General features: G+C 45.7%; 1 protein-coding gene across 1 annotated transcript; it reads right to left on the bottom strand.

Annotated features, from left to right (window-relative positions):
• Nucleotides 1-1049: 1049 nt before the first annotated feature.
• DNAI2 (dynein axonemal intermediate chain 2) lies at nt 1050-19319 on the bottom strand. Its single transcript, XM_044299282.1, has 14 exons — nt 19271-19319; nt 15598-15785; nt 12877-13038; nt 10684-10805; nt 9491-9633; nt 9259-9372; nt 5879-6018; nt 5345-5467; nt 4723-4946; nt 3660-3795; nt 3377-3523; nt 2969-3205; nt 1666-1704; nt 1050-1438 (listed from the first exon to the last, which is right to left on the bottom strand). Exons 2-14 carry the CDS (start codon nt 15778-15780, stop codon nt 1433-1435), a joined length of 1776 nt encoding a protein of 591 aa, XP_044155217.1. The 5' UTR covers nt 15781-15785; nt 19271-19319; the 3' UTR covers nt 1050-1432.
• Nucleotides 19320-23372: the final 4053 nt, after the last annotated feature.

Genomic DNA, 23372 nt, shown 5'->3' with positions numbered 1-23372 from the left:
TAAGATAGCTGGGCCGTGTCATCTTGACCTCCCGACGTTCCTTAAATCCATTTTAAGGGGTAGAATTAAACAGAAGAAATCTTTCATGAAATCATGGGCTTTTGAACCAGTAGGGGGCAGTAAAGAAATGTGGGGCAGCTCGGTGGCTCAGTGGATTCGATCCTAGCGCTGGGGTCCTGGGTTCGAATCCAACCAAGGCCAACATCTGCATGGAGTTTGTATGTTCTCCCCGTGTTTTTGTGGGTTTCCTCCAGGTACTCCGGTTTCTTAGATTGTGAGCCCCATTGGGGAAAGCTTGATGCTAATGTCTGTAAAGCGCTGCGGAATATGTCAGCGCTATATAAGTGTATATAATAAATGTAAAACGCAGACAATCTGCAGAATTCTATATGCAGCTTTGGATGTGAATGGTGTGTAACACATAAGGTAAGTGATGATAGACAGTGATCAGTTGGGCACTGCCATTTTGACCTCTAGACATTACTTTCTTTGGGCTATTAGAAATGGTAGAAATAGGGCTGCTTTTTGCTCATCGGTATACTTTAAAGACCCTGAACCAGCAGGGGGCAGCATAGAGGTGTAAGATATTACAGCCCAGATCTAACTGGAAAACAGCAAACTTCTGAATGCAGCTTTGGATGTGATTAGTGGATATGGTATAATGTAATCTAAATGATGATGAAAGGTGGTCCGTTGGGTACTGCCACCCTGAAGAGGTTGTCCAAGTAGTTAAAACCGATGACCTATCCTCAGGACAGGTCATCGTTATCTAGTAGTTGGGGGTCTGACACCCGGCACCCTCACCGATCAGCTGTTTGAAAACACCACAGTGCTCATGGAGCATCTTCCGAGGTCAGTGACGTCACGTTTGTCGTCACGTGGCCTAAGCACCGCTCAGACCCAACCAAGTGAATGGTATAGCAGCCCAGGCCCAATAACAGCCACTATACAATGGATGGCGCTGTGCTTGGTGAGCTGCGAAGAGGCTGCAGCGATTACAGGAGCATCACAGCCTCTTCAAGCATCTGATCAGCGTGGGGTGACGGGCATTGGAGGTCCACCAATCACTTACTGATGAACTATCCAGACAACCCCTTTAACAACGTGCTTTGCTGCTCACTGAACCAGCAGGGGGCAGCAAAGAGACATCAAATACTACAGGAAATAATCCGAATTCTGAACGCAGATTTTGATGTGAATAGAGTATAGGATGTAATGACTGTAACTGATGCAGAAATCTGGACCTTCTCACCAATATTTTCGCACCAATATCACGGTGCCAGTTTACACTGAATGTTGTAGGCCTCCACCCAATATTGCAATAAATTATTTATTTCCACATTGAAAATGCAAAAAAATATGAATGTCCTATGGAAAATGAGATGGTATCACAGCAGTCACGTCTGGATCATCTGTGGCACCACGGGCAGGGTCAGGCCTGCAGAGAAGATAGGGAGAGGTTTAGAAGGTGGAGACGGGCACAGTATGCAAGGGAAAAGCACACCCAAGGGTCATTACAGCCATACAGGTTGTCCCCCAGCTTTCACATAGTAAGAAAAGCAAAGGCGGCCATATTGGCAGTCACCCAGCTTTCCCATAAACAGATATAACTATGTCCAGGGTTATCAATAAGATTTTGCTCCAGGCAGTAAATGAGAAACTGACCTGCAAGTGGATCTCCTTCTCCTCCGACACTTCCTTTTCCTGTGGAAGACAATAAGAGCAGACCCATGTGTAGGTGAATGTCAACGGAGAAAGTAGCGATGAGGAGGACAGGGGTTCTTCTGGGCTTCCCATTATACAACTGAAAATCAATCTGACGTGGCTGATAACAGAGACCAGCCGCACAATGGCTGGGTCCAGTCATATCGGGAAATCTACACAGACTCGCTCAGTAGTAGTATATTCAATATGGCGGCTACTGATCAACACTAAGGTCTGGTTTAGGGTCTTTAGTATGGTGGTCTGGCCTGGGATCTGTATAAAGAAGGGTCTGTATTTCCCCTGGGGGTCTGGTCTTGGCACCTTAGAGGGCCTGTATTTATTTATTAAGGGGGTCTGGTCTGGGCTCTGTAGGGGGTCTGTATTTACTCTGGGGGTCTGGTCTTGGCTCTGTAGGGGATCTGCATTTACTCTGGGGGTCTGGTCTGGGCTCTGTAGGGGATCTGCATTTACTCTGGGGGTCTGGTCTGGGCTCTGTATTTATTTCAGGGGTCTGGTCTTGTCTCTGTAGGGGCTCTGTATTTATTAAGGGAGCCTGGTCTTGGATCTGTAGCGGGTCTGTATTTATTTAAGCGGTCTGCATTTATTTGGGGGTCTAGTCTTGGCCCTCTATTTATTTAGGGGGTCTGGTCTTGGCTCTGTAGGGGGTCTGTATTTATTCTGGGGGTCTAGGGGGGTGTTTGTATTTATTTAGGAAGTTTAGTCTGGGGTCTATTAGCTTACTAGGTCTGTACTTATTTAGGGGGTCTTTGTGCACATCAGAGGGGCTGTATTAGTCCTGGGGTGTATATTTCAGGGAAATGGTTTGGGGTCTGTATTTATTTAGGGGGTGTGTGTTTTTTCAATGGGGTCTGGGAGTCTATATTTCTGGGGGATGATTTGGGGTCTGTGGATACTATAGGGGATCTTTATTTGTTGTGATGTGACGAGGGGGGACATATACACTATTTGTGATTTAAATGCTGTGGAATTGGGCAAGCATTTGAAAAATGGGTGGAACAATATTCCAAAAACATTACAGGACTGTATGCCCCCTTCTCTGATGTCCCTTCCCAAAAGTTGACTCAGATGTGTCCACTTCCTCCTCATGCAGAGCAGAATTAATCAATCATTTCTGGATGAAATGTGAACCAGAGACACTAAAGTTACTGGCATCATCACTGCTGTGCCAGGAGGAGGCGCTCTTCCAAACAAAATGTGTATGTTACATGTCATAACAGGACATAAGAACCACTGAACATAATACCTGGTCCTCGTCCCCTGCCTGCTTCTTCACTTCCTGCTCTGTTCGCTTGCGCTCAGCCTCGATGATGTCAAAGAATTCCTTCTCAGCCTTGGCGATCAACTCCTCCATGTTCTCCTCAGGTTTATCATCCTTGGTTTCCTCCTCTTTGCTCGGCTCAGCTTTGCTCCGCTCCTTTAGACGCATCTCACGGTGTCGAGCCTCCAAGATCTTCTCTCGTTTTGTCTCTCTTTCAAACATCTAAGAATGACGGAGTGAGAATGTGCAATATGGACATGGACTTACCAGAATGCAAAACACTAAAACAGGCTCCTTCCAGACACTGAACAATCAGGGAATGCCGGGGGATTCCACCTCTGAAGCCTGCAGAATTGTGAACGCAGCTGTAACTCAGTATGTGACCGAACTTACAGCAGTGGCGATGTTCTTCTCATTTCTCTGCATTGTGCACAGTCCAGGAGACAGCTCCAGCAGAGTTGTCAGACCCATCTTAGAGCCGCAAGCTACAAACCGGCCATTATCTTGGAAGCGAAGGCTGTAGAGTGCCTCATCACAAACCTGTGGTAGGAAGACAGAATGTGGGTAAATGTCGGCCAGTTCCTTTCAAGTGTCAACATAGGTAGTAGTAGTTCTTCCATAGAACATAAGGAAGCCTCTATCGCTCTCCAGTCCCCACTACAAACCAAGTTAGTACCTTCAGGCTCAAGGAGGGGTTGTTCTGCTTGAATAAATAGTCCCAAACATCTAAGGTCCCATCCATCTTGGTGGTAAGGAACACAGAAGGTCGTACTGGACTCCAGGCGGCATCTGTTAGGTAACTTGTGTGATATCTGGAGAAGGAAGAACAAAATCTGCTGGGTATATGCCAAGTTATATTCTGGCACGCTCATCAGTCAGATTTGTAGGCAGTCACAGCAACATACTTTCTTATCAATTCAAAAGTCTCTGATGCTGGACAAGGACAGGAGATTATAGAAGAGAATGTGATCTGACAGGTAAGATTTCTTAGGCGTTAATACACAATTGGAATCTCAAAGCAATGGTAGGAGCGGCTAATTATTTGACCCATGAAGACATCTTATACCCTATCCACAGGATAGGGGATAAGTGTCTGATCAGCGGGGATCTAACTGCTGGGTCCCTGATGATCACGAGAACGGGAACCCATGCTCCCAATTTGCATGATGCAGAAGTCATGCATGCGTGTCTACCGCAACACTGAACTCTATAGGACTGCCGGAGTACAAGCGCTATCTCCAGCAGCACCGCAGAGCTGAATGGAGCGGCAGCACACGTGTGACCGCCCCCTTTCTCGCGATCAGCGGGGGTCCAGCAGTTAGACCCCCACCGATCAGACACTTATGCTTTATCCTGCAGATAGGGTATTAGATGTGTTCATGGGAGATCCCCTTTAATAGACCATCTCAGACTACTGGAGAACTGTGGCTGATGTTTGGAGCACTGTGGCTGTTACTGGGAGCACTGTGGCATGATAGTATTATGGACTATTATGGAGGGGGGAAGGCTGTGGTACTGCAGACCAGTTCGTAGCAATCTGTCTGTATTTATTTGTACAATGTATTTCTATCTATTCAGATGTTTGTCCTCACATTGTTGGACATTTTTTTTTATCAGGCAGAACTGCAAAGCATTTTTTTCCAGCCCCCTACACTGACACTGGTACCCTGGCAGGAGGGCCTCCTGTGGGCACAAGCCCTGTGCATAACTCTCAGTATTACCTAGTTATAATATCTTACTTAGTCCACATGATGGAGGACTCCCGAGAGTCTTCTGACCAAATGCGAGCCGTCCAGTCTCCTACTGTCAGGAAATTTTTTGGGAAGAATGGATTCCTCTGTACTGCATAGATGGGGCCATGGTGACCACTGTAAGTGCACACAATCTTTTCAGCAGGGGTCTTGGCCTTTCGGTTGCAGGATATAACCATACCTTGTTCTGTCCCCACCATAAACTTGGTTGGCTATGATAAAATGAAGAACAATTTAGAAACACTTTGGGTTACAGCCCAAAATCAGCTTAGTCCTATGTATTCTGGTGCTGTTGTCACATAATCTCCTCCAGGCTGTTTATTAGATGATGCAAGTCTACTGACAACCAATCACTTCGGCACCTGCTTGCAGTAGACTAGAGTTTGGAAATGGCTTGTGATGTGCATGCTGCTGCATTGGGCACAGGCTGTAGCCTCTCCTGGACCTCTTCTTAATCCAGACTCCTGCATCTTCATTATAGTTTAGAAGCCTCTACTGTATCTAACCATAGCTTCAGATAGATGTCAACTTGAACTAGCCTTGCCTTTGTCATGCCTGGGCATGGACTCATGGGACATGTAGTCGTAAGAGTAATGTATCATTCACTTACGATGGTTGGCTCAAACTCTAGGGAGATGCCACCTAAAGCCAAGTCAATATTTCCTTTCTTTGTGATGTCCAAGATCAGCTTCTCTGTTGGCTCGCTCATCTTTCGTAAGTCCCACCATAAGACCTGTAACCAAAATTCACCAAAAAACTAAATATTAATTACTTTCTAGACAAGGTATTTATATGGCAAATTGGCAATGCAATCCCACTAGACGGGATCGTAAAGAGATTTTCTGCAGTGCATACCCTTGTTCCATGGGGCAGATTCCCATGGTGACTACTTGATCATGGGTGCTGCTGCTATCAGCCCCAGAGGAAAGGAGAGTCCTAGTCCAGGGTTGGTCTAGGACCAGAAATGCAAAAAGGGGAAGTAGAATCCAGAGGGTTATGCTGTTCTTCCTTCATATAATGAGAAGGGAGGGGGGGGGGGGACAAAAGGAAGAAGCCCTTCATGCAATATAAGAGAATGATGGATGATGTGATCCACCCCCCTAAAGTTTTCCTATAACAAAAAAAAAAAAGTTCTACAGGTCACCTGTCCATCGGTGGAAGTCGAGAAACACTCTGTGCCAGTTTTTGACTGCAGCCATATGACCTTGTACACAGGATCGCGGTGACTATGTTCGATGACAGACAGCTCCACCGGTTGTCCACCTTTCCGGGTGTCCCAATAACCTGGAAAACAAGAGGAGGACATTACACATTGAAGAATGGGTCCTGTACAAATCCAGGCCATAGGTGTTTATTCTGTATCAGACTCCTTCTAACAAAGTCAATGCTTTCCCCGTCAAAATAGCTTTCTGCCCAATGAGTAGAGGCAGTAATCCTGTTAAACTCCACTTTTGACTTTAAACATATTTCTAAAACTATGATATGCACTTTTTAGAAAATCCCCGCGTCTTATAGTCCAAAGTCAGGGGGCTTAGCAGCTACTAAGGACTCTATCTCAGGCTGCATGGCAGATAGAGATGTGAGCCAGGTCATGTTTTAAAGCTAAGAATCTGAGCTGTACTAAACTTTAGAAACCAGGTCAGGAGTGACATCTGCATTCCTACAGATACTCCAGGTCTTAGATTCTTAGCATCTCTAGCTGCTGTACAGCCTGAGATAGACCTTGTTGAAGTAGGACCCTCCCTTCAGCTGGCTCTCATGTCAGCCAGCATGGGAAACATGCTGACAGGCTGCAGAGAGATTAGATTAGGAGAGGCATAGATAATCCTCTCCCTGTGTAACTGTACATGATCCCAGGGGGTGGGATAACATGGAATTCTGTGAATGCTATCAACTCCCCCCATCATTCAGAGGGCGTACACTTGCAGACAAATACACAACTATCAATAAATTTTATAATTTACACCGTCCCCATCCAATCTTTAGCATATAATACGAGGATCACTTCTCTAGCGATACCCGTTACTTGCTACAGTAATAGCGATAATGATTATCACTAGAAAGTAATATCTAAAATAAGTTGCCATAAATAATAGTTTTCAATTAGCTTTACCCAAATAAAAAAAAAACAATCATAAAGTCGTACGTCGTACCACAAAATAGTACCAAAGAATCATCAACTTACCGCACGAAAAACAAGCCCTCATGAAGCTCCACTGACGCAAAAATAAAAAACCCAGACATATTTGGCATCACCATAATCTTTCTAACCCATGGAATAAATGTACGATATTATTTGTGCTGATCTTGTGTGAAATCATTTTTCCATCTTTTTGTTGTTTAAAACCTGGAGGTGTCCTTTAGTCAGGTGCATCTTATAGTCTAAACAATACTGTACCTTTCCTATGTAGTCAGTTAATTCAGCTTTGTAACATAAATGCATTACGTTGCTATCAGGTGGAAACCATCAACAAGCAGGTTAACTGTTGCTTTTGGGCTTTATCTCGTTTTTGGGCAGTATTAATAGGGCATTCAAGGTGAGCTCATTAGAGCCACAGACTATTCACAGCTGCAAATCATTATGCTCTCAAAGTTAGGCCTCATGCACACGACCGTTGTGTGCATCCGCGTCCGTTCTGTCATTTTTCACAGTTTAGCGGAGGTCGCATTAATTTCTATGGAGCTGTGAAAAAAAACTGATAGTCCTCCATTTTTTTCTCCGCGTCGGTGATCCGTGATTCCAGTCCGTCAAAACACATATAACCTGTCCTATTCTTGTCAGTGGAAAATGGAGGACGGACCCATTCAAGTCAATGGGTCCGTAAAAAAAAAAAAACGGATGCACAACTGGTATGTCGTCCGTGTCCGTTTTTTTTCTACAAGACCTAGGTGCAATAAAATTACACTTTTCATTAACCTTCCTTTTTTTTACACTGTCAGACAAAAAAAAAGGAAGACACAAGGAAACACAACTGAAGCAAAATCGGACACGGACCACTGAAGCCAAATCACTGACAGTGAAAAAACACTGTCGTGTGCATGAGGCCTTATACATACAGATCCATCTGCTTGATGATGGTTTCCACCTTTTTTTTTCTACACTGCAAATTACACTTCATTAGATTAAGGGCTCGTTCACACGACCCTATCTCTTTTTTCAGTGTTTTGCGGGCCGAGTTTCTAGTTCTGTTCCGTTTTTCCATATGGCATATATAGTAAACAGTAATTACATAGAAAAAATTGGGCTGGGCATAAAATTTTCAATATATGGTTTCGTAAAAATGGAACAGATACGGAAGACATACGGAGTACATTCCGTATGTGTTCCGTTTTTTTTGTGGACCCATTGACTTGAATGGAGCCACGGAATGCAATTTGCGGACAAAAATAGGACATGCTCTATCTTTCAATGGAATGGAAAAACGGAAACGGAATGTATACGTAGTACATTCCTTTTTTTTTTGCGGAACCACTGAAATGAATGGTTCCGTATATGGAACGCAAAAAACGTTTGTGTTAACGAGCCCAAATGAAGAGATATTACAGAGCTAGTGTTACTCAGAGGTGAGCTACACTTTAGGATCTGATTTAGGCCTCCTGCACATGAACGTGTGCGCCCTGTGGCCGTGCTGCGGGCCGCAATGCACAAAAACCACCGTGGTGCAGCCGCAGCGGATCGCGGACCCATTCACTTTAATAGGTCCGCGATCCGGCCGTTCCACAAAAAGATAGGGCATGTTCTATCTTTTTGCGGAACGGAAGTACGGGACGAAACCCCACGGAAGCACTCCGTAGTGCTTCCGTAGGGTTCCGTTCCGCACCATTCTGCATTGAAGTGAATGGGTCTGCATCCGTGATGCGGAATGCACGCGGAACGGTGCCCGTGTATTGCGGATCTGCCAATGCGGTCCGTAATACGGCAACAGGAAGCACACGTTCGTGTGCAGGAGGCCTTAGACGACCGTCCCGATTTTACGTTCCCACCCATGCACTTGAATGTATGAGTCTTGAACGGTAATTAGACAAGAACAGTGCATTTTGCAAGTCTCCCTGCACAGACTGAATACTAAATGCCCCTAGCTAGTAGAGGACTAGGAAGGAGCACATCATCTTTGATATGATTCTCTAATGCAGGCATCCTCAAACTGCGGCCCTCCAGCTGTTGTAAAACTACAACTCCCACAATGCCCTGCTGTAGGCTGATACCTGTAGGCTGTTCGGGCATGCTGGGAGTTGTAGTTTTGCAACAGCTGGAGGCCCGCAGGTTGAGGATGCCTGCTCTACAGCTTTATAGCCCTGGATTATATGTAAGTGATGGAACAGTCTTCTGCAAACGTTTGGGCATCTCTTGGTACATTGAAGGGTCACAAAATACACTGTCCAATTGTAAAGCGCTGCGTAATATGCTGGCGCTATATAACTAAAGATTATTATTATTAATATATTATCATGAAATTATATCTGACTTGAAGCAAGACTTCCACCACTAGAGGGCAGCAGTCACGTGGTCAATGTCGCACTTACTGATCTGTCCATTGTAGCATCCTCCGACCAGGATGTGCGAGTCCTTGGGGTTGTATTCCAAGCTGACCAGAGGCGACACAGGCTTTAGGGTCAGCTCCGGCTTGTTTGGATTCTCTGCGTAACAGAGGGGGGGGAAGGAGCACGAATAGATATTAAAACTGTGTTTAGTAGGCATCACAAGTGGTGGATTCTCTCAATTGCATCTAGACTGTAAAAAATAAACTTTCCTCACCAATGTCCCAGATATAAGAGTCATAGCTCATGTCTTTGGGGGCCCTCTGGAACTCCAGACAGGAATATGCCACTGCCAGCTTCCTGCCACCATCAGGGTGCCAGGAGAGATGCGTGGCTGTGCGCTTGATCTCATTGGGGTCTCTGTTGGAAGAAGAGTGATACTGTATACATATAGGGGTATATATGGAATAACACTGATCTAGAACAGTGATACTGTACACGTGTATACAGTATATGGAGTATTGGTGATCTATAACAGTGATAGTATATACATAAAGGGGTATAAATGGAATAACGCTGATCTAGAACAGTGATACTGTACACATGTGTATACAGTATATGGAGTATTGGTGATCTTGAACAGTGATAGTGTATACATATAGGGGTATAAATGGAATAACGCTGATCTAGAACAGTGATACTGTACACATGTGTATACAGTATACGGAGTATTGGTGATCTATAACAGTCATAGTATATACATATAGAGGTATAAATGGAATAACGCTGATCTAGAACAGTGATACTGTACACATGTGTATACAGTATATAGAGTATTGGTGATCTAGAACAGTGATAGTATATACATAAAGGGGTATAAATGGAATAACGCTGATCTAGAACAGTGATACTGTACACATGTGTATATGGAGTATTGGTGATCTAGAACAGTGATAGTGTATACATATAGGGGTATATATGGAATAACGCTGATCTAGAACAGTAATACTGTACACATGTGTCTACAGTATATGGAGTATTGGTGATCTAGAACAGTGATAGTGTATACATATAGGGGTATATATGGAATAACGCTGATCTAGAACAGTGATACAGTCAATGAGCGGCACTGGTTCCCTGCCAGTATCATCTGGTGCCAGGAAACATGGTTTGTTCTAGCTCTGTATACTTGCCCTGTAGACATGGATGGACACCAAAGCACAAGTACTTACCTGGTACCATGCAAACGAAGACAAACATCAGCATGGTCTGCTGCACAAGTTCTAGCCTAAGGAATGCCCGAATTGCCCTCAGCAGGATGGTGATAGTGATAACTAACTTGAGTACCAAAACTCTTCAAGGGGTAAGACTTTCTTGTCTCCACCCCGTACTGATACAGAGCGGGCTGCCTCTCTAATGTGTCACGTAAACCATCTTGTCTATTAGCTGCGAGAAAGTCCTAAGTGTTACCTGAACACGTTAATGGTCTTGGCAGAAGGCGCCTCGTCCATTCCTTCCAGCTCCTCCTCTTCTTCAAAGTACTCCTCGTAAATATTGATGGAGTTGTTCTGCTTGATGCAGTGCTCCATCACCTGGGATGACAAGATAACACAAAGCAGGCTGTAAATCAGGGGCCATTGCGCTCCTCTCCGCCTTTCTCCTCACTCTGTGGTTTCCAGGAGCGATGATTAGAGGACGATGTATTTCCTGCCATGTCAGCTACAATTCACCTAACAGGAGTGGTTTCGGGAAACCTAACAAGCTTCTACCATCACTATTCCTACAGCATCAGCTTCTATAGGGACCAAGAAAACCAAGACGTCAACTGGTGGAACAAGAACTAAGGATAAATTTGAGACATGGTTGTCTAAAAGTTGACAACCCCATAAAAGAAGACCATCCTCAGGACCAGTTCTCCTTAAAGAAGGCCATCTTATAATCAGCTGCTGATTTTGGTATGGCCAGTCAATCATCTAACATGTATGAAGGTGTACTAACTCTCCTCGATGGCACATGTTGGGTGTAATAAGGATCAGGCTGTTGGATATCAACATGACCAGTCCTTTTGTGTTCAGGGGGAAACAAGCTGCCACCAGAGGTACTGGCAGTGGCTTACTGCCCTCTCCCATTTAGAACACATGCACACTTGGGTGACCCAAAATTGCATGTGTACGGAGGGAATGGAGGGATAGTTGTTGGTCGAACCAACACTGAAGATCACAAGAAGATCCTTGACCACATCATCCTAAACATTGCATTGGAAAAATATATGGACATCCTAGAGAAGACCCAACTCTTTGGATAAGACAATTAAAGAGCCTCTGTCAGCATGATCAACCCTATAAAAACATACACATTGCCTGGTAGGGTTGATCATGCTGAGTAAATTCTATATTTCTTTTTTCTCTAGGGTGAAGAATTGTGGAGATATATAACTTTTTATATTTATGCTAATGACCTATTTGGAGCACCAAGGGGCTGGCTGTAGCACTAGGACCACCGTCCACAGTCTCTGTGTACTCCTTTTGATTGACAGGGCTAGACATCTTGTCTAGCCCTGTGTTCTTGCTCCAGACCCGAGTTGGCTTAGTGACTCACCGCCTGCGTAGTAGTTCAGAGGAGCGCTGCTTTTCGAGCTTGGGAAGCAGATGATCCATTGAGTAAGTTCCAGTTCGGCTTAGTGACTCAGTGCCTGCGCAGTGGATCAGATGAGACCTGCACTCTGAGCTCATCAGATCTACTGCGCAGGGGCCGAATCACTGGGCCAACTTGATGCTTGCACAATAGATCTGCTGCTTCCCAAGCTCAGAAAGCAGCGCTCATCTAATCCACTGCACAGGCCCCAAGTCTCGTCTAAGCTGACTTGGTACTGGTGTGAGAAAACGGCTAGACGAGATGGCTAGCCCTGTCAATCAAAGGGGAGGGAGGAATAGACTGGGCACAGGGGCGGTGCTCCTAGTGCTATGGCCAGCCCCACATAGGTCATAAATATGAAAAGTTATATAATGTATATCCACAACCATTCAAGAAAAATATATAGTTTTACTCAGCATGATCAACCCTATCAGGCAATTTGCCTGGTTTAATAGGGTTGATGATGATCACAGATTCTCTTTATGCTAAGATAGGTACGTGGACAACCAGCAACAAGATGGACAGAGACAATCACAAAGATGATGAACATGATATTGAGAAGCTTAAATATTCAAGCAGAAGATGAGATAATCTGTAGAAACACTGGTCATCACCAAGGTTAGATATTGACGTTGAGGCCTATAATTTCATCAGACATTTGATACCTCAGAAGATCTGATCGGTGATGGTCTGGGCGCGAAGACCCTGAAATGAAGGGAAGGAAGTGTCTAGCCGAGCTGAGCACTGTACCCATTCGTCTTCGATTGGCTCTCCTTGTATGGATCCATAGAAAGTATGTGAGTCCAGACACCAAACACTCTTTGAGGAGACATAATCAAAGCCGAAGGGGCATATGGCTCAGCTGAGCACTTTTGCCCTTTCATTTCAGTGATCAGTGGTGGTCTCAGCCCATGGACCATCCCTAATTGCAAATTCTGACATGTAAAACGTTTGATAAAACAAGAGTTAAATAAATGTAATGAAATGTGTAGTCGCTTTGGCCATTGACTCCCAGCACCACATCCTTACATTGCCGAGCTGAGTAATGGTGGTGATATAATGGTCGTCCTTCTCCACTTTCTTCCTGTAACGAGAGGTTTGTTCCATTTCTTGTGGGCTAATGTCTTTCGGCCAGCCGCCTTCCACGTGGTTTATTCCTCGCACCTCCATTTCGAACCTTTCTGTGTTCACCTATAGAGGAAAACAGAAGGTTAGTCTGCAAATCCATACTTTAGATCCATTACAAACCTCTCAAGATGAAGGTCCTTGTCTTCTAGCAGAAATCACGAATGAGGATCTTTTAGTGAAAAGACCTTGAAACAACCAAGACACTATGGTGCTCCTCTACGCCACTGATTTAATTGGGAGACTCATCAACCTTACTCAAGAAGCAAGCAGGTAGAACCCACCAGGATCATCGCCTGAAAGACTCCCTTCTAGCTGGATCTCCACAAGGAGAATGTGGACCTCCTGAGAGCCCATAGAAAGATGAAGAACATTTCTATAGATCATGCAGCTTCATGAAATCCTTTGCTATCAGGGTTTGGCTGGTGCATCAAAGGTTCTAATGGGCTTATGAGGTCCAGCAGAAGACAATGGCTTCATGTTGGGCTTTTTCTTCAAATAATCTCATATCCATTATCATAGGAGGCCAAGAATCTGTTTGGACAGGGGAAGAACCCAAAGAATCTGAAGGAAAGCCATGTCAACAGGGAAAGAACATGCAAACCCCCTGCAGATGTTGCCCCTGGTTGGGTTTAGGTCCATGGACCCAGCTCTACAGGGCAAAAGACCAAACCAATCAGCTGTTGCATATACAATAGCAGCTCAAACCGCTTTGGCACATGCCATGGAAGCGACTACACCGTGCCCCATAAATCTCAGCTCGGGTAAACAGAAAACCGATAGCTCTGAGATTTCTGCCAACTAACTAAACTCTCTGTAGCGTAATTAGCAGTAACTACTTAATGGCCGGGACATGATTAACTTATTAACATCACTAATTAGGATTTAGTGGAATTGCATTTTGCCGATCAATTACAGAGTCCTTGGCGTGATTTATACCCGTCTTGCTGTAATCTCGTCCCCCTGGCATTAGATAAACTAAGGCTGCCAGCTGCTCGTAGTGGCATCCAGAAGTGACATGATGTGAGGTATCATGACAGGGAACAGCTATATACCCTGTTAGCTGTGAGATATGGGAATAATAGAGGTTCCTATGAGATCTCAGTATGTCCCCCCCTACTGGCTGACCCTGGTATAACACTGGTGCACATATAGCACGGCTCTGCCACTATAGTAGTAATCCTGTTTTTCCTTTGTCAAATTCGTCCCCGTCACATGAGAGGAGCCACTGATTGGTGGAATCGTGACTTTCTGTCAATAGGGGGTGGACATGGGAAAATGGAGTGTTATATTAGGTAGCATGGCTAACACTAATATATATGGGCACTATTACTGACACGGGCATCACAAAACTGCCACTAAGGCTAGTACGATTACATGGGCACTGTGGTTGCCACTGTTCTATAGGCATTAAGGCTGGTAATATTTGATGTACACAACAGTGTTATACAAGGCTGGCACTATTGTATGGGCATGTAGACTAGCAGTATTGTATGGGCGCTAGGGCTTACACTTTAATATGGCCGTTATAGCGGCAATATTGTATTGGCACTATGGCTTCGGCTATTAAAAGGGCATTAGGACTGGCAGAATTATATGGGTGTTATTTGGTACAACAGCAAGCACTATTATACAGGCATGTGGGCAGGCCATATTATATGGACACTATGGCTGCCACTATTATATAGGCATTAGGGCTGGTAATTTTACGTGGGTACTAATGTATGGGCACTAGGGCTGTCGTGATTCTAAGAGCATTAGGACTGGCAATATCATATGGGTACCGTGGCTGGTGCAATTATACAACAATATAAGATGGACACCATGGCTGACACTATTATGTGGCAATATGATATGGGCACTATGGCTGGTACTAATATATGGCAATATTTTATGAGCACTATGGCTGGTACTATTATATGTCAATATTAAATGGGCACTAGGGCTGGTGCTATTATATGTCAATGTGATATGGGCACCATGGCTGGTACTATTATATGTCAATGTGATATGGGCACCATGGCTGGTGTTTTTATATGTCAATATTAAATGGGCACTAGGTACTAATGTATGGGCACTAGGGCTGTCGTGATTATAAGAGCATTAGGACTGGCAATATCATATGGGTACCGTGGCTGGTGCAATTATACAACAATATGAGATGGACACCATGGCTGACACTATTATGTGGCAATGTGATATGGGCACTATGGCTGGTATTATTATATGTCAATATCACATGGGCACTATGGCTTGTACTATTATAAGTCTATTAAATGGGCACTACGGCTGGTATTATTATATGTCAATATCACATGGGCACTATGGCTGGTGCTATTATATGTCAATATGATATGGGCACTATGGCTGACACTTGTTATATCAGCATTAGGGTAAAAATATTGCATGGGTACTAAAGGTGGCACTAGTATATGGGTGTCACCCCTCTCCCCCGGAGGACTTCTTTAAGTCGGTTCTCTGAGATTCGGTAAACGTTCCCTTCTCTATGGACCGGACATATTCCCGGAGAAGCCTGGATGCAGCAGCCATCACCAGTGCCACCTGCAGGTCTGTAAGAGTATGACACCGCATAATATAAAAACGCTCATGGTCTCTGGCTCATACCTCGTGCTCGGACATGTTGTGGGCGCACTGGATGCCAATGTCACAGGGGTTCCTCTCGATGAAGTTCAGTGCCTGGGAGGGGTCGGGCAGTATGTCCACGTGCAGCTCTGCTGGGCGATCCGAAAAGTTGCATTGTCGCCCAAATTCGCTGCGTTTCCGCGTGTAGACGTAGACAATCTCCATGGTGCCTGGAGGGAAGGAGAGCAGGTAGACACTTGTGAGATCCTTGGGTCGCCCTCTTCTGTCGAATCAATTCATCCACCCAGCTTTTCTGGGCTCCTGAATGACATATCGACTTTGCTACTTAGTACTGCATCCCCCTATTCTCACATCACTACATAACTGGGCAAATTTGCCATTCTGGGGTCTAGGAAAGCTGAGTGACAACCTCTGTGGAAGCTGAGTGGGTTGTCACTCATCATTTTTTGGAGATGCCAGTCAGTATTGTAGGAAAGCTGGGTGACAACATATGTGGGAGCTGTAATGGAGGCCGGGCCGCTCTAGATAATTCAGCTTACTCATACAGGAACATATTAAATCTACTACAGGGGATGTCACCCAGCTTTTCTGGACTCCTGAATGACATATCACTGTACCCCTGCGTCCCCTACTCTCATATTACTATATAATTTGACGAGTTTGCCATTCAGGAGTGTAGGAAAGTCGGGTGACAACCTCCCTGGAACTGTAATGGAAGCCAGTCACTCGGCTTTCCCAAGATCCAGATACATTGGCTTACTTATGCAGCAATACAGAAACATTATACTGTATATACTACAGGGGGTGTCACCCAGCTTTTCTAGACTCCTGAATGACATATCTGCCTAAAGGCTTGTTCACACGACTGTTGCCCCTCCGTGCCCATGCTGTGGACCGCAAATTGCGGTCCACAATGCACGGGCACCGACTGTGGGACAGCTGCATATGGATCACGGACCCATTCACTTGAATAGGTCCGCGATCCGTCCGTTCCGCAAAAAGATAGAGAAAATAGAGCACGGAACGGAACCCCCGGGAAGCACTCTGTAGTGTTCCGTTCCACACCTCATCTCCAGATTTGTGGACCCATTCAAGTGAATAGGCTCCGCATCCGTGATGCAGAATGCACATGGCCGGTGCCCCGTGTATTGCAGACCCGCCGTATGCGAGTCGCAATAGGGCAGCGGAGGGGCAACGGTCGTGTGAACGAGACCTAAGTATGTATCACTACATTCCCTACTCTCATGTCACTACATAATTGGGCTGATTTGCCATTCAGGAGTCTAGGAAAGTAGGGTGACAACCTCTGTGGAGCTGCAATGGAGGCCAGTCACTCAGCTTTCCCAAGATCCAGATACATTGGCTTACTTATGCAGCAATACAGAAACATTATACCGTATATACTACAGGGGTGTCACCCAGCTTTTCTGGACTCCTGAATGACACATCACCGCATCCCCTACTATCATGTCACTACATAATTGGATCTATTTGCCACTCGGGTCTAGAAAAGTCGGGTGACTACTTATGTGGAGCTGTAATGGAGGCCAGGCACTCAGCTTTCCCAAGATCCAGATAAAATGGCGTACTTATGGAGCAATACAGAAACATTATACTGTATATACTACAGGGGGTGTCACCCAGCTTTTCTGGACTCCAGAATGACATATCTGCCTAAAGGCTCGTTCACACAACTGTTCCCCCTCCGTGCCCATGCTGTGGACAGCTGCATACGGATCACGGACCCATTCGCAATAGATCCGCGATCCGTCCGTTCCGCAAAAAGATAGAGCAAATAGAGCACGGAACGGAACCCCGGGAAGCACTCTGTAGTGTTCCGTTCCGCACCTCATCTCCAGATTTGCGGACCCATTCAAGTGAATGGGGTCCGCATCCGTGATGCAGAATGCACACGGCCGGTGCCCCGTGTATTGCAGACCCGCCGTATGCGAGTCGCAATACGGCAGCGGAGGGGCAATGGTCGTGTGAACGAGCCCTAAGTATGTATCCCTACATTCCCTACTCTCATGTCACTACATAATTGGGCTTATTTGCCATTCAGGAGTCTAGGAAAGTAGGATGACAACCTCTGTGGGGCTGCAATGGAGGCCAGGCACTCAGCTTTCCCAAGATCCAGATACATTGGCTTACTTATGCAGCAATAAAGAAACATATATATCAAAGATCGTTTTCACCCAGCTTTTCTGTACTCCTGAATGACCCCCTACTCTCATGTCACTACATAATTGGACCAATTTGCCACTCAGGACTCTAGGAAAGTTGGGTGACTGCTTCTGTGGAGCTGTAATGGAGGCCAGGCACTCAGCTTTCCCGAGATCCATATAAATTGGCTTATTCATGCAGCAATAAAGAAAAAAATATACCACAGGGAGATTTCACCCAGCTTTGCTGGACTCCTGAATGACATATCTGCAAGGTTATACAGCATTATATCCTCTACTTCCCAGTATAGCTGCATATTTGGGCCAATTTGCCACCCAGGAGTCTAGAAATGTAGGGTGACAACCTCCCTGGAGCTGTAATGGAGGTCAGGCACTCAGCTTTCCCAAACTCCAGATGATTCATCTTAACCATGCAACAATAGGAGAATATTACATCTACTACAGGGGGTGTCACACAGCTTTTCTGGAGCCCTGAATGACATATCTGCCTAAGCATGTATCACTGCATCCCCTACTCTCATGTCACTACATGATTGGACCAATTTGCCATTCAGGACTCTAGGAAAGTAGGGTGACAACCTCTGTGGAAGCTGTAATGGAGGCCAGTCACTCAGCTTTCCCGAGATCCAGATTAATCTGCTTATTCATGCAGTAATAAAGAAACATATTATACTACAGGGAGATTTCACCCAGCTTTTCTGGACTCCTGAGTGACATATCTTCCATGTTATGCAGCATTATATCCTCTACTTCCCAGTATAGCTGCATAATTGGGCCGATTTGCCACTCAGTGGTCTAGGAAAGTAGGGCGACAACCTCCCTGGAGCTGGTCAGGCACTCAGCTTTCCCAAAGGCCATACTGTTGTCACCCAGCTTTCTCAAAAACATTAAAAAAAGAGCATTTTCAAAAACAAATCCTTGAATCGGAAAAGCTGGGTGGTGACCAGCATGGCCGCCAGTACGGCTTCTACCTCTTATCACCCAGCTTTCCTGAAGAGTGCACGGACATAGCTACACAGTGGTACAGGGACTGCACAGATTTGCCACGGAGAACTCTGGGAAAACTGGGTGACGCCCTCTGAGGGGCTGCAGCGGCCATTCAGGAGTCTGGGAAAGCTGGGTGACCATAGAAATGCACCAGAAATGATGAAAATCAGGACCTTTAGGTAAACCCCCACCTAACGACTACAATCACAGCACCACCGGAGCCAGGCGGCGGCGGCGGAACGGTTTGCGGTGATTTACGAATGGTGGTACTGGTCATTGCTCTGGTAGGTGCCCCCTTTTTATCAAATATGCCCATATCACATGTCCCTCCTACCACAAGAGGGAAGCCAAGGATAAGAACTACAACTCCTAGCAGAGGGCTTGCTGAGACTTATAGTCCCACAGTGTAAAATGTCTAATACCACCAGCCACGGAGGCTCAGGGGTTCCTGGAAATGATATTGACCCGCCAAACGTGCAGCTAAATACATAAACGAGTCATTAATATCCCGCGATCGCCATTACCTCTGCTGTGGTCGGTATTTTGTTCATAGGATGACCCACTAGAGTTGTGTACGGTATCCTAGCAACGCAAACGCCGGAAATGCCTGGGAACTCTAATGCGCATGCTCACTTAGCACTTCGGCTCCCTTACGCGCCATTTTGAGTGGTGGCGTTCCTTCAGAAACGTAAAAAAACCGCACAATATAATCCGTAGGATTGCCAGTCAGTGGAGGCGTTTTATAATGGGATGTACGCCATATGATTTTGACGCTACTTTAATGAGCTCGTATAAAGGGTCTAGTTTTGTGGGTGTAGTTCTAGAGCACGCCGCTGGATGGCAGTGTGTCCCCGCTAATCGTTGGGATTACCTTGAAAATGGAAGGATTATCAGGTTGGGGGACAGGTTTATTTTGGGATCAGATTTACATATGTGGATGGATTTTGGAGATTTTTTTTTTAGGACTAGTATAAGAGAAGATTATTCAGTGTCTCACTGCAACCGCTTTAATATGAGCAATAGCATGACAGATCTCAAAAAGTCTCTAATACTAAAAGAGGCGCGGGGTACGTGACAAGGGCTTCACATTCGTTCATTGACATGAGACCTTTTCTTCTGATGGCGCGATAGATGCAAAAATTCCTCCCAAGAAATGTGACAAAACCACAATAAGGAGTCATGCACATGACCGTATGTAGTTTGCAGTCCGCAAAAAAACGGATCCGCTAAATATAAGGATGACGTCCGTATGCATTCCATATATTGCGGAACGCAACAGCTGGCCCCTAATAGAACAGTCCTATCCTTGTCCGTAATGCGGACAATAGGTAGGACATGTTCTATTTTTGTGCGGAACGGACATACGGAAACAGAATGCACAAGGATTAACTTCCTTTTTTTTTTCCGGACCCATTGAAATGAACGGTTCCGCATACAGTGTGAAAAATAAATAAACGGAACGGACACGGAAAGAAAATACATTTGTGTACATGAGCCCCAAGTCTCATAAAGGTGGCGTCTCATCTGAATCTGGGTGACTGCCTTATGGATATGGACCAACACGAGCAGTTTTACCCGCATCCAACCGGTTCTGATACCTTTCACTGTCAGAGGTGGGTATGAAATGGGCATTTTCTTGGTGCGTTTTTGTGGCTGTCATTGTTCTGGGGGAACTGGAGCTGTCACTAAGACAGGGACACTGTGGCTAGCAATGCCAGATGGGGGTGATGGTACTGTTGTGGGGGCACTGTAGCTGTCACTGACTGGGGCACTGGGAATAGCAATGCTATGGGGGTGATGGTACTGTTTTGGAGGCACTGGCAATAGCAATGCCATGGGGGTGATGGCACTGTAAATAGCAATACTATGAGGGTGACTGTTGTGGGGGCACTGTAGCCGTCACTGACTGGGGCATTGCGGCTAGCAATACTATGAGGGTGATGGTACTGTTGTAGGTCCACTGTGGCAGTCACTGACTGGGGCATTTAGGCCAGCAATGCTATGAGGGTGATAGTACTGTTGTGGGGGCACTGTAGCAGTCACTGACTGGGGCATTTAGGCCAGCAATGCTATGGGGGTGATAGTACTGTTGTGGGGGCACTGTAGCAGTCACTGACTGGGGCATTTAGGCCAGCAATACTATGAGGGTGATAGTACTGTTGTGGGGGCACTGTAGAAGTCACTGACTGGGGCATTGCGGCTAGCAATGCTATGAGGGTGATAGTACTGTTGTGGGGGGCACTGTAGCAGTCACTGACTGGGGCATTTAGGCCAGCAATGCTATGAGGGTGATGGTACTGTTGTGGGGGCACTGTAGCAGTCACTGACTGGGGCATTTAGGCCAGCAATGCTATGAGGGTGATGGTACTGTTGTGGGGGCACTGTAGAAGTCACTGACTGGGGCATTGTGGCTAGCAATGCTATGAGGGTGATGGTACTGTTGTGGGGGCACTGTGGCAGTCACTGACTGGGGCATTGTGGCTAGCAATGCTATGGGGGTGATGGTACTGTTGTGGGTCCACTGTGGCTAGCAATGCTATGCTTTGTACCTACTTTAAAAGTTGGTAATAAATTACAATAGCGCCCCCCACAAAGGAAAGTGCACCCCAACATTTATCTGCTCCATGACGAGCGGACGACCTGCCACAACCGAAGAGCCTTTCCCCCTGGCAAGCACCCCCTGGCACCGGGCTCCTTGGTTTCCAAAGACATACTGGTCGGTAGTAGGGAAATTAGGTGTAGTAGTTCTCAAATCTGTCCAGTCAGTTTATGGTAAAGCTGGGTGACAACTAATACAGACACCAGTACAACTCCCCCGCTGGAGCGGTCACCCTCCTTCCCTAAAGTTACCGACGTGGAAAGGTGGGTGGCAGCCATTGTCATGGAGGCTAAACTGGTTGTCACCCAGTCCAGAATGACAAATCTGCAGCAAAAAAAAAAGAATGCTTACACAGGAGCAGATCCACATCAGGACTACAGGAAAGCTGGATGGCCACCCATGTGGGTGTAGTAATTGGTAGCCATATAGAAGACATCTTGACCAGAAATCACCATTGCACATCACCTTAGATTTCCTGCATGATTTAATCATAATTTTGTTGTATACTGCCATTTTTTTTATTTTTGTTCTTGCTGCAGATTTGGAAGAACTAGAGCCTAACGGAAAGTTTTCTGTTGAATGTGGTTTCTTCTTTGAGAAGGTCTCCGGTAATCTGGTAAAGGCAAGGAAGGCAGCGCATTCTGAAAAATCATAATTTAGATTGAGGCAGACATTTTATTCTTTACTTGTATCCTATACTCCAGTCACACCCAAACCTGCATTCAAAATTGCTAAATTCCAAGGCCACATGACTCCACCGGGTCAGAGTCTATACTGAGCATGCTCTGCATTGCTGCAGACAGAAGAAAAGCGTGTTTCGCACAATGCATTGCAATGGGGTGCAGTTTTTTTCTAGGATATATCAAGCTGATTAATTAAGTGACAGCTTTGGATGTGATTGGAGTATGTGTGTCTGTTTAGGCTTGGGTCTGCTTGTCCCCTGGGTTTCATGTAGGCTGCATTCACAGAGTTCTGCTCTTGAGGAATGACCTAGAAAGTATTATCATTCCAGAGTACCCCCTAATTTATTCCGATTACAGGGCAGCACTTTTCTGCAGACCGCCAGGTTTCCTATAGGGTGGGAGTTGGGGGTAATAGATTGGCGCCACCTGCTGTTAGATTTTAAAACAATAATATACTCCATGATACCAGCTGATGGTGGGGAGATCTCGCTGGTAGCATCCACTAGATTAGGCATTTGTGACAAGGGAACTGCAATGGTTATTTTTTTTTATTTTCAACAGCGCCCCTACAGGAAAGATGAAGTATTGAATGGCATCTCTTGGAAAACGTGGATGGTCATGCCACAGGCGCTGGTTTACAACTCTCTACTGCTGCTTAGTAGAGGGAACAAGTTGGCTTTATAGGGCAACTCCTAAATATTCTACCTAGTACTGCTACATATTCCTGTCCATAGGGGGCAGTATTACATTAGTTAATAGCGGGATACAGCGGCTAAATGATCTTAAAGGGGTATTCCAGTTGTTACAAGTTATCCCCTATTCACAGGACAGGGAATAACCATTAGATCGGTGGGGTTCCTACCACTGGGACCCCCATCGATAACCAGAACGGGGGCCCCTTGCACCCTGCAGTCCTCCTAAAATGAATGGAGCGGCTGGTTGGGTATGTGCATGGCCGCTCAATTCCTTTTATATGGGAATATAGGAGATTGCCGAGTAATGTACTCGGCTATCTCCGGAACTCCCATAGAAATCAATATAGAGCAGGAATGGCCAACCTGTGGCTCTCCAGCTGTTGTAAAACTACAACTCCCACCATGCCTTGCTGTAGGCTGGTATCTTTAGGCAGTCTGGGCATGCTGGGAGTCGTAGTTTTGCAACAGCTGGAGAGCCTCAGGTTGGCCATCCCTGATATAGAGCGACAGCACGCATGTGCCAACGGCTGCTCCGTTTATTCCAGGGGGGCTGCAAGGGTACAGGGCCCTGTTCTTATGATTGGTGGAGGTCCCAGCAGTATGGACCCCCACCCATCTAATAGTTATCCCCTCTCCTGTGGAGGACTGG

This window comes from Bufo gargarizans, chromosome 6, assembly GCF_014858855.1.
Source record: "Bufo gargarizans isolate SCDJY-AF-19 chromosome 6, ASM1485885v1, whole genome shotgun sequence".
In the NCBI taxonomy this organism is placed as follows: Eukaryota; Metazoa; Chordata; class Amphibia; order Anura; family Bufonidae; genus Bufo; species Bufo gargarizans.
The sequence above is the reverse complement of the archived record's forward strand: the minus strand, read 5'-3'. Positions and strand labels throughout refer to the sequence as shown.